Source organism: Pecten maximus, chromosome 16, assembly GCF_902652985.1.
Source record: "Pecten maximus chromosome 16, xPecMax1.1, whole genome shotgun sequence".
Taxonomy (NCBI): domain Eukaryota; kingdom Metazoa; phylum Mollusca; class Bivalvia; order Pectinida; family Pectinidae; genus Pecten; species Pecten maximus.
Genome location: NC_047030.1, coordinates 7,977,867 through 7,990,246, shown reverse-complemented (window position 1 = coordinate 7,990,246; position 12,380 = coordinate 7,977,867). Strand labels below are relative to the sequence as shown.

The window sequence follows — 12,380 nt, the reverse complement described above, 5'->3', positions numbered from 1 at the left end:
TTTTTTGACACGACATATGATCATTTCTGAAATAGTTTTCTATTCAAATTTAACTAGTGTAAATAGCTTTATTTAATATAACTTTTTAACATGCCGTTGTCAGGTAGACGAAAATGGTTGTAGCAACAACACTTGTAGCTTCCGGTTTAATATAACCGTCTAAAGCACTGATATAGATCTGTTAAACGTTAAGAGTAAACATTGCCAGGTAAGTGATGTCCTTGCATATGTATTCTTGCTGTGACATATAAAAAAAGATCACGTCACGGTCTTGATGTCTTAATTGAGTTACCTTACTAATGGAAACGGGCACCTGCCAAAATTATTGCTAATTGACACGTAACGTTACATGATACATGTAGGTACCATCCAAATGTATCAATAAAAGATGCATATCAAATTTGGTTTACTATTAATTAATCAATTACCACAACTGCTGTAATTTTATCTAATTGATATATATGTCTCGAAAATATATAAATACAATTTTTATTAGAACACTTTTGAAACAATTAAAAACAAATTAAGATACTAATTATAGATATAAAATAATAATTAATGAGAATAAAGCTTATAATTAAGATTATATATGTGTTTCTGATTAATGCTAAATTGTAAAAGTTGCAAGTTCAGGTCACCTCATTTGCATAAATTGCTGGGAAGTTCCCCTTTAGGCTGATGGTAATTAAAGATATCCATGTACTTTTATATAAGAAAAGAATTAAAGCTATAGAGGATATAGCTTTTAAAAGTCAGATTTTGATCATTGCATTTTGGTAATAGAACACATGTGTATTTGCCATAGCAAAAGAAATCAAAAACATCTGATTGACCCATCACCTGGCTTTAATTTTTTATATTCTAATTAATGGTTAACATAAATTTAAGTTACATGCAAACTTGAAAAATATGACATCCTGACTGATCGTAAAATGAAACAATATTATTACCTGCCTTTGAAACCTAATTAAAAACAACTAATAATGGCAATGCAGTAATTTCAAATTCCAATGGCTTTAATACATGATATTTGTTGTCACTGAATCGTTAGATTTTAGCTGTGGTCATGGTATTGCTCCTTCTATTATACAAGATGCTGCTGCATGGTTCACTGATTTGTTATTGGAGTCAGTATGTGTGTGTACAGGATTCATAAGAAAAAAGAACACTATACATCACCACAGACTACTAGTTAGTTTACATTGATGTCGTCTGAGCAAATAATCAGCTAATTATGCCAACTGTGGTGTCTGTGAAAACTACCTATATCTCACTGTGTAAACTTCTCAAAATGTATATTGCCCTTTTTTTCACAAAACTGAAACCAGTAATAAATAGGTCTTTGTTTGTAAAAGATAAAAATGATACATTTAGTAATCAACTTTCACTTAAATCATAACAATTTCATAGTAATTATATATATCAAATAATACTATGTTTATTCAATGTTAGAAAATAACATCTGGAATTTTTTTTTGTACATGTATTATGTTTCCAACTAGAGCCAATGTCTGAATATTTAGAGATACATGTATGTTCATGTTTAAGTTGTCTTATATTTCAGGATGGCTACCCAGGACCTCGGTATGGACATGATTACTAAACGGCCTCGGACACCTAGGGATCCTTACACAACACTCACTGATATCCAGATAAAGAATTTGAAAAAGGTAAGGTATTGTATTTCCTATACACAATGATCTTCCTGTAAAAGCTACTTATGATTATCCTAGATTTTTACTTTCTTTCTCCTCCTGACTTTACCTGACATTGGGTAATTCCGTTTCTTTGTCATTGTCTCATCATTTCTATGTTTCCTATGTTTTCAAGCTCGTCGGCTGAAAGGCCGTAAGGCGGTAATAGCGGACATAAAACCCTTTAAATAAATAAATTTCAGCTCATTGCAAATGTTCCCCACATCATTGATACTATTTCTATTGCTCTCCAACTTCCCTCTCCCTAATCCTCACCTCATTACCACTGCCCCACCCCCCCCCCACCCCCCCACCCCCCACCCTGCGTCCATGCTCTCCCACCTAAATTTCCCTGCTCCCCACCTCATTACAACTGCCCTCCCTCTACTGAACTCAATGTCACTGTTCTCCCATCTCATTGTCTCTGCTACCCCCCTTGCTGTCCCCCCTACTCCCTCACTGTCCTTGCTTCCCAACCTCATTACCCCTGCTCCCCACCTCACTTCTCTTGCCCCCCCCCCCCCCCATTCACTGTCCCTGCTCCCTCCATATTATTGCCCCTGTTCCTCACCTCACTACCTCTACTCCCCACCTCTCTGATCCTGCTCCTCAGCTAACTGTCTCTGCTTCTCCACCTCATCACCCCTGCCCCCCCCCCCCCAACATCACTGTCCCCGCTCCCCCACCTCACTGTCCCCTTCCCACCTCATCCTTATTGTCCCTGCCCCCTACCTCACTGTCCCTGCTTCCCACTTCATAACCCCTGCTCCTCCCACCTCATTGTCCCTGCTCCCCACCTCATAACCCCCACTCCCCCACCTCATTGTCCCCTTCCCACCTCATCCTTATTGTCCCTGCCCCCTACCTCACTGTCCCTGCTCCCCACTTCATAACCCCTGCTCCTCCCACCTCACTGTCCCTGCTCCCCACCTCATAACCCCCGCTTCCTCACCTCACTGTCCCCTTCCAACCTTATCCTTACTGTCCCTGCTCCCCACCTCATTACCCCTGCTGCCAGCTCCCCCACCTCACTGTTTCTGCTCCTCACCTCACTGTACCTCCTTCCAACCTTATTGTCCCTCTCCTCCATCTCTGTCCCTCTTCCCACCTCATTGCCCTTGCTCCCCAACCTCATTGCCCTTCCTCCGCCACCTTACTACCTCTGCTCCCCACCTCTCTGTCCATGCTCCTCAGTTCGCTGTCCCTGCTTCCCCTCCTCATTACCCCTACTTCCCCATATCACTGTCCCCGCTCCCACACCTCACTGTGAGGTCTTCTGACATCTTTATCCTTTCTTCCCACTCCTGATTGCCCCTGCTTTCTCACCTCATTACCCCTGCTTCCCCTCCTTATTATCCATCTCATTACCCCTGCTCCCCCACCTCATTGTCCCTAGTCCTCATTTCATTGCCTCTGCTGCCCCTTATCAATACTCTAGCTCCCAGCCTCATTACTCCCTCTCCCCATTATTTCTTCTCCTCCTCAGAACCTTCTTCTTCTTCTTTGAGGACTCTTGGCGAAACTTTTAGCTCACAAAAAATTACATCTCCTATGTTAAACTTACTGTACCTGTGTTTTCGATCCCCCATTTATTTTTTGGTTTTGGATACTCACTATTGTCTTTGCTCCATCTGTTTAAGATACTACATTGGCAAAAATTTAGACACTGCTTGCTACGAAAATGTATAAAATGGCATTCACGGAATAGAAATTTATCTGATCAACACAACTATACTTCCTAATAATGATCACTTACACAACCAAAAGTTACAAAAAAAAATATTGAGGCATGCAAAATGGGTCTCTCTTTGGGATACAATTTATTATTATCCATGCACTTTAGATTCAAATGAAAAAAAAAATGAAAAAAAAACCTCAAACATTTGGAAGGTAGTAAAAAAGTGAAAAGTTCGTATTTAGCTTAAGATAATCTATTAAATTACCTTTACTACACTTTTAATAAATAATCTTTTCTTGTTTCCAACCAATATAATTACTATTTGTCAGAGATGTAGCCCCTGTGACATGCTGATTCTTGTGTTCCAGGACCCCCAGGCATACTTTATGAACAGCCAGGGTAATAACAAACCCTACCCAATGACAGGCTGGTACCGTGATCGGTACGCCAAGGACATGAACCAACACCTGGTACGGGGGATATCTAAGTCCCAGCCGTACTGTTATATAGACTATCAATGGAACAGGAGTCCCCCGGAACTCCACAACACAGTCCGACACGGAGCTGCTGAACGATGGGGGCCAGACAAAGTTGGTAAGTAGAAAATAGATAACACAATTTTTGGTTAATAAACTCTTTCCGGGAAATAAGCCCCTTTCTTCAATTTTGCAGAATCATCAATTCAAAAATGGTATATTAGCTAAAAGTGGTTCACAAATAAACCCTCCCCAAACTTTAATACAAACTTTTACACTTGGGGAGGGGGCTTATGAGAGTATAAATGCTTTACTAAAGTTTACACTTGGGGATGGGACTTATGAGAGGAAAAATAGGGTACTAAACTTTTACACTCTGTGAGGGAGCTTATAAGAGGATAAATAAGGTACTAAACATTTACACTAGAAGAGGGGCTTATTTGAGGATTAATATGGTACTAAACTTGTAGACTAGAGGAGGGGACTTATGAGAGGATAAATATGGTACGTACTAAACTTTTACACTAGGAGAGGGGCTTATTTGAGGATAAATAAGGTACTAAACTTTTACACTAAGGGAGGAGACGATTTCTGTCAACAAATTCCTTTTTTTCTCTGCATATGTTTTTTCCTATTTGGAGGAAAGGTCAGGAAGACCAGGGGTTCTTCCTCTTATTCAAAATAATTTGACAAACAAAAGTTGATTTGATCAGAATTTAATGCAATGCTGCTGTGTTAATAGAATGAAAGTAATTTTTCCTGTAAAATATTTACAGTCAATAGCAGCAGAAAAAGCATGACAATGTTGAAATTGTTTTGAAATTTTATCAGATTCTTTCTTATGTAAAATCTGTATATTTTATTTAGAAAAATACACTAGTATAAAGACAGTGTGTCTATTTTATTAAATGATATAATAGATTCACATTCATTATTATATTTTTATGCCTATTAATCAAAATCTGTATTTTTTTTTTAGGCATGAGAACTGTACAGCATTTTAATGGCCGAGAGGATAACAACAGATTTGTCAATACAGAATTATACCGGAGACAGCCAACAAACGAACCAGGCTTTGTGAGCACTACCTACGGGCGACCTGGTGATGGCTACTATCTCATGAGAAACCCTAGTAAGTAATAACTAGGGTACAATCGAGACTCCTCAGGTGTGTTTCACTCTTTACCTCTGGTAGATGTAGGACTGATATTGGAGTACCTGCCTAAGTACCATTTCTCTTCACTAGGTTGCGCTCATTAAATAATATTTTTGAAGTGAAGCCAAGACTCTTCCTGGAGGGCTGAAAAACAATGACAGGCAATCTGTTCTGATATATGTATGAATAATGTAAGGAATTCGAATATTTCATTTACTCGAAAAACTTAATCTGAAAGGCACAGAAGAAACAAAAACTTCTATCCTATATCTAAAAGGAAAACAATTATACATATGATTGAAACAATGCCTTTTTAGACTCCTTGTTTTACTGAAGTTCAGGAGAATGCAATGCTACCTCACGTCCAAGGTGATGTGGTGTGAGTTACATTTATGGAGTTTTGAGTGATCTGTGATGTGAGCCACATTTACAAAGTTCCCAGTGATATGGAGTACTTTCTACTAGCTAGCTAGGGTCCTCTAGATCTACACAGGATATCTTCCTCAATGTGGACATTGATGTTGGGGGACCTTATTTATCAAAACTATACCGTAGTTTTCAAAAGTGTTTTTATAATAAATGAAGAGCATACTTTGGCCGATAGTACTGCCTACATGACTATTGCTCGGTTTCATCAAATTTGGTGGGTTATATTTTTCCCTATTTTAAAACTAGAATAAAATCATCAAAAACATGGATACCTTGAAAATGAAATCCATCAGATTATTATGGTTCAATTTAAAATTTTTAAAACTCATCTTTGTATAACTCTAAAGTTAAAAGCATCTATAATTAAGTACCTTTTATGATACCCTTTATGCTTTATGTTCCCAACATAACAAATGCATGATTTGTAAAAATTCTCCAAATGGAAACTTGTCTCAAGAGATCTATTCTGTTTTTAGTTAACAGAATAAATTAAAACCATCAAATTATATTCAAACAATTAAAGAGAATTTAAATTGAAATTGAAAAAAAAAAAAATAAAGATAAAAAAATGGCAATGACATTTATAATAAAGTTGATGAACATTTTAACTTCAGATACAAAAACATGGTTTGGATCTACTGTGCCTCTGAATCGTACTGGGATCTTGGAGTCAATACAACCAAAGACAAAGTCTGAATATCAGTCACTCAGGAATTCAGAACAGGAAGGCATTGCCCAGAGGAAAGGAAGATATCCAGTGTATTCAGAGTATACCGACAGATTCGCTTTACAGACTAAACTAGAACCTATGATGAACACGTAAGTAATACATTATGTAACAAATATAATAAAAAATAGGAGATTCTAGCGATGGACAATTTCTGAAAATATAATGTAGCTTTAATTATAGGTTTAGATTATAGTCAGTTACTCACAACCTTTTTTCTTTTAAACTTACCAAGAGCAATGTAGCTTTAATCTTGAAGAATAACACATTGATATAATGCCCCCTCATTTATATACAGTAAAACCTTGCTATGATGTCTGTTGCTTATCCATTAAACCCTAGATTTAATGCCAATTTTTATATAGAGAAATTTAAAACTTACATATCATGCTAAATAAAACTTTGATATAATGTCCCTTGTTTATTTTAGCAATAGCCTTGTTTTAATGTCATTGATCAATATTCCCCTTAACCTTTATTTCATTGTTAGTCAGTAAAGGAAATTCCATTTTAATCATTTATGATTTATTATTGTAGAAAATATACTCACTGGTGTTTCCTAAACGCCAGCTCGTTAGGGATTACAAGTGTATACAAACAGAAGGCCTATTGAATTACCAAAATATTGAGAAGACATTAATTTTGTACTTAAATTATACAACTGTATAGAAATGACCCTTACAGATATATGGAAATGAGTGTTATACTTGAAAATGTGGATGTTGCATTGATAACGAAATGTTTGCTACTAACAAACAGATGGAAAATGATAAAACTGGAAGACAAAACGGGTATTAATATTAAGGAAAATTCAGATTGATAAATTGGTTAAGAATTAGATATTGGCTATGTATATATTTATTAATCATCGAAACCATATAAAATTGTAAGATAACTCACTAGCGGATCCAGGAAGGGGGGGCCTGGGGGTCAGGACACCCCCCCCCCCCTTTTTCGGACGAGAATTTTTTTTATAGCCTTAAACCCCCCCCCCCCCCCCCCCCTCCCGTTTATCGAAAATCTTATCCCCGAAATATTGCAAAATTTGCTATAATTTTCCGAAATTTTGGCCCCAGACCCCTCTCCAAAAAAAATTCGGCTCGCGCCTATGGCTGCGCGAGCCTTATCACTAAATTTCTGGACCCCCCCCCCCCCCCCCCCCCCCCCCCCCCTTTTCAAATTCCTGGATCCGCGCCTGGAACTGTACTGGTACTAATATTGTTATGATGTGATAATGTGTCCCTGTTTCTACCGTCCATTATATACCTGACCCTGTACTAACATACATGTTATACCTTTTCACCTTCATGTCGGACACAGGGCGTCAAGCAGCTGTTACTAGTACGTACAGCACTATTCAGAGTGTCTTAAAAAGTTGTGTATTGTGTTGTAAATTTTGTGTGGCAAGACACTTCACTGTATATCATTTCGCAATATAACTCAACCGTTGTGTTGCCACATTTTATCATCATCGTTATCAAGATATACACTGTTTAAAGTGTCTTAAGAAATTGTGTGTTGTGTTGTAAATTTTGTGTGGCAAGACACATCACTGTTTATCGTTTCCCAATATAATTGAACCGTTGTGTTGCCAAATTTTATCATCATTGTTATCGATATACATGTATCATTTCGTTATATTATCACTACATATATGTACATATAACTGTACGCTCATCATTCCGTAACATCTGGTCCTATTTTCACATTTACATTTTCAAGTGTCTCCTTGAAAATCTATACTTTGTTTATGTTTTACCTTTGTTTTAACAATTTGAAGTCACTGTTTCGTTTACTAGTATATAATATTTGTATTATCTTAATTTTCTATATGTACATACTATACCTGTATATAAAATAACACAATGTGGTTTTTATCTTCCAATTGATAACCGGATATAAACAGAATTTTCTAAGTGTACATAGTTATTATTGATTTGTTTGTAGGTATTACAGTATTAACTTTATTTTTGACAATGGCGACGAATGCGAACAAATGTTACATAGAAAAATGTCAATTTAAAATTTTAAAGACATGTTTTGTTTTGTTTTTGCAGGCGCCAGAGGGTGAAAACATATATAGAGGACACTGCATAAGGAATAATTAATACACTGACCTTTTAATTGGTACGTTATACTGTGATATTACCCAATGTGCAATGGATGTGAGATCCTAACCAATCAACGGAAACGTAGTATTCACCACTTGGGATTTAACCAATCAGATTTCAAAGGAGATTTTATTGGCCAATGCGAAATCCAGTAATCGGCCAACGGGATTTAAGAATGGAAATTTTTCTGTATGAGAACCATATGTGGAAACGGATGTGGATCTGATGTAATTGTGATTTACATTATTTTACAAACACTTTGTATGTGCAAGGTACGGGCTTAGAATCAGAACATTACGTGGCAGTAACTCCGTATCTGTATGTGACTTTATTTTAATCCATCATTGCGATGTTGCCTTCAAAGTTTCAAATACCAAATAATAACTATTTATGACGAATATTTATGAGATGTATTGAAATGAAGGCCGGTGATATAATAACATCCATTGACATATCAACTCACCCAGACACGTGTTTTATCTAAATAGATATACGTTTGTATATATTATCATATTACTTGATCTATGAACCTGTTTGATAAACCGTTGTTATACTTACACTATTTGACACGTGGACAAGATATGCAAACAACTAAGATGTGCCAAATAGTGAAATTTCGGTTGTTATCCAAGTGTGTGTATATACAGGTATAATGTGTTTTTGTCGTACATATGAATACCTCATTAATATAACCTTGTCGATCTTTCGCCCGTTTGTGATATCGCCGATAGATTATTTACACAGGGATTTGGCATGATTTCCCAACCCATGGTCTAATTATATATATAAGATACTATAATACATAAACAAGGAGAATGGGTTGGAAACTTGTGCCAGGTCCCTGTGTTTTTGTACATGCATTTTTTCTTATAATTTCAATTAGACTGTAGATTCATAGACAAGAGTAATAATCATCTAAGTATAATATTTTGATATAAATGATTTTCTTGTCTAGATAACGATAAATAGGGCAGTGATATTAGATAAAAAGTCATGGACAATATGAATTACAAAGAGGTATAATTTATACAATTGTAGTTTGTAATTTCATAATTGATACATTAACGCCATGAAGCTCTGTCAGAACACAATAAGAGGAATACTCAACACAATGCTGGCTCAGGTACATTTTCAAGTAGAAAACATCATTATAAAATCACCTGATGTCACATATATTCAACACAGGCATTATACCATATTCCTTATATAATATGAAGGAGTAATGAAAATACTCTGCCTAGCGACCTCCCGCTCACTTCTCGCTCTCTATGGAGACATTCTATCAATATGCTAAAGGAAGGTGACCCTTAATACACTTTTTTCAGAGATCAGTTTAAAAACATTTAGAAGGTGCTTATACTAAAATCAAACACTTGCCTTGAGTTTTGTTTCGTAGTATAATATAACAGTTTTATCATCAACTTTCCAAACTAACAAAACCCTCGTATTTGTAATAACTATACCTATCGACGGAAAGGAAGAGATTTAATCCAGAGCTGAGTAAGTCTCTCAGGAGCAGACCTAAAAAACGAGGAATCAACTAAATGTCGTAATGTGTCGATGGTAAGAGGTATTCACTCGATTTATTTGTCTGTGTTCCCCTGAACATCACCATAGACGTTGTTAGAGGAATGTTAGTAGATTTTGTCATACAATGACGACAGTTAACCAGATAGTATAAACATAATATGCAATTCTGTTGTCATTTGATTGTCATAACACTATTGGTTAACAAAAATCATACGTGGGACCCGATTGTTAATGTCTTACAATACTAGCTTTAATAAATAGAGGTTACACAACGAGTGGTTGTTGGATATTGAATTTATTTCACACGAGTAAGTTATTTTTTAAAAGTTACAAAAGACACGAGCTTTATCGAGTGTTTTTTGCAACTTTTAAAAAATAACTTACGAGTGTGAAATAAATTCCATATCCAACAATTTCGAGTCGTGAAACCGTGAATAATTTATGTTCTTAGTTGTAGTTCAATCTTGCCTTCTTGATAGCTTTACTTTGCGCATCTTGCGCTAGCTATTGCTTTTTTAGATTGAATTAAAATTTGAGTAGTCTTAACATATTTTTAATTAATGACATAATGTGATGCTTTGACATCCTATTGTGTAAATGATAACATTGGGGATAAATAGTTTAGGTATATATTGGCGAGAATATAGGTACAGGATAGATCTACTGGTTGTATATTTAATGTATAAGAAATTAACAATTATCAATTATGTAGACCAAAATCAGTTTTCATATTGAAAGCATACCTATTGATTTTCTTACCAATTACATTATACTGGTTTTAACAGGACGTACAATTATGAAATGTTAAATTTGTTATAACAACATGACGTATGGCAAATGTTTAACGGAATATATTGTGTTACTTGTTAGGAAAGACAGATTTGAGGAAATATCGAGATATAATTTTAAAGTTACATTTGTTGTTCAGCATCACGTGTGTATGTTAAGCATTAAAAAAATGAAATTATTTTTATCGTCCTTGAATAAAAAAGCAAGTGCTTGCTATTTACCTTAATAAACCTATTGTTACATCGTATATTTGTCTTTGTCTATATGTAAATTCTGGTCCACAAGCTGTCATAGAATGAAAACACATATTTTATTCTCTCAACTTTCAGGGTAAAATTCTTTAGCTGGCAAGCCTCGTGTAGGGCAACGTGAGAATCTTTGCCCTCGGGTTGAGATCCCTTGTCTTGTCCCGAATGGATGAACGATTCCATCAGTCGTCTTTGTGTTGGTACATAGTACATTATGTATTTTAAACACAAAATTTATTACCCCTTCAGGGTAATATGTTTAAGCTTCCAAACGTACAGCAAGCCTCGTGTTTGGCAACTTGAGAAGCTTGAAGATACTTTGTCCTGCTCCGAAGTGGATGAAAGATTCTATTAGTTATAAAATTATCAGTATTCCTAATAAATGTTCATTCCAGGTCAGATGTAGCTTAATTGATATCAGGACTTTTAGATACTTATTTAGATACTTACCTCGTTGTCAGATATCACAATTTCGTTTAAGAATGAATTTGTTGATCACGTGATATCAATTAGGAAACTTTTTGTTCCACAGGAATTTGAAACGCACATTATGCTGATTCCTTTTCTGTTTTCCCCTGTAAGAGACACATACTTTGAGAGATCCCTCTTTCCTGGTATACTTCGTGTTGACCAGTACACTACTGGACGAGGGATTCGATGAAACACATTTTATCATTTTCAAAATTTTTCACAACTACAGGCTTGACTGAAGGTTTCTGTTTATACCCTGAATGAAAATTACTATTGAAGACTAATATTATAAGACTCTTTCATATGTGTATATGTAGGATAGGGACATTCCACCCGAGGGGTCACAAAATGTGGTGAAACCCGAGGCTTGCCGAGGGTTTTACCACATTTTGTGATCCCGAGGGTGGAATATCCCTATCCTACATACACACATAATGAAAGAGTCTTTTTCTCTCATATCATTACCGAATTTCTGGCGAAAGTGTCCCTCAGCCATCCATTTTCTTCAATTTTTTAATTTCTTTATTTGACGTTTTTACTAAATATACTTATGATATTCTGAAAGATCACACCCTATTTTTGGCAAACGATGTTTGCACACAAATTTCATTCATTTTGTGGTTAAGTTATGAACGAATGAACAATTCGCCGATAAAAATTACCGTAACTTGACCGACTTTTACGTGGCCGTGATCAAATTGTCAACATCCGAGAAAAAGAAGTTCTATCAACAATACTGAAAGCCAACGCTGAAATGAGTTTCCCAACTTCACATATAATTTGATTTTCACCTCGACATATTTAATCATTTCACAGAACACACTGTACTTTTAAATGTCAAGTCAAATTTTTTTTTATAAAATACTACGTCACTGCATGACGTCACGACTGTCATTGGAATTCCATTCATAGTTCAATGAGAGTGATGTCGATCTCGATCGCCATGACGCGGCGATGTTTCGTGGCTGGTAATTTTAAATTCACTGTGATTTTGGCAACTTCGTGTGTGAACCAGCGAACAGTGACTCTATACGAGTATTCGATCTTTTCTGTGACATAGGATTATATGTG

The 12,380-nt window shown here is 35.9% G+C and overlaps 1 protein-coding gene across 1 annotated transcript; it reads left to right on the top strand.

The window, feature by feature from the left end:
• The first annotated feature begins 108 nt into the window (after positions 1–108).
• LOC117345092 lies at positions 109–10,837 on the top strand. The gene is made up of 6 exons (XM_033908040.1): positions 109–208; positions 1,565–1,670; positions 3,741–3,966; positions 4,828–4,980; positions 6,048–6,252; positions 8,218–10,837. Exons 2-6 carry the CDS (start codon positions 1,566–1,568, stop codon positions 8,255–8,257), a joined length of 729 nt encoding a protein of 242 aa, XP_033763931.1. The 5' UTR covers positions 109–208; position 1,565; the 3' UTR covers positions 8,258–10,837.
• The last annotated feature ends 1,543 nt before the right edge of the window (positions 10,838–12,380 follow it).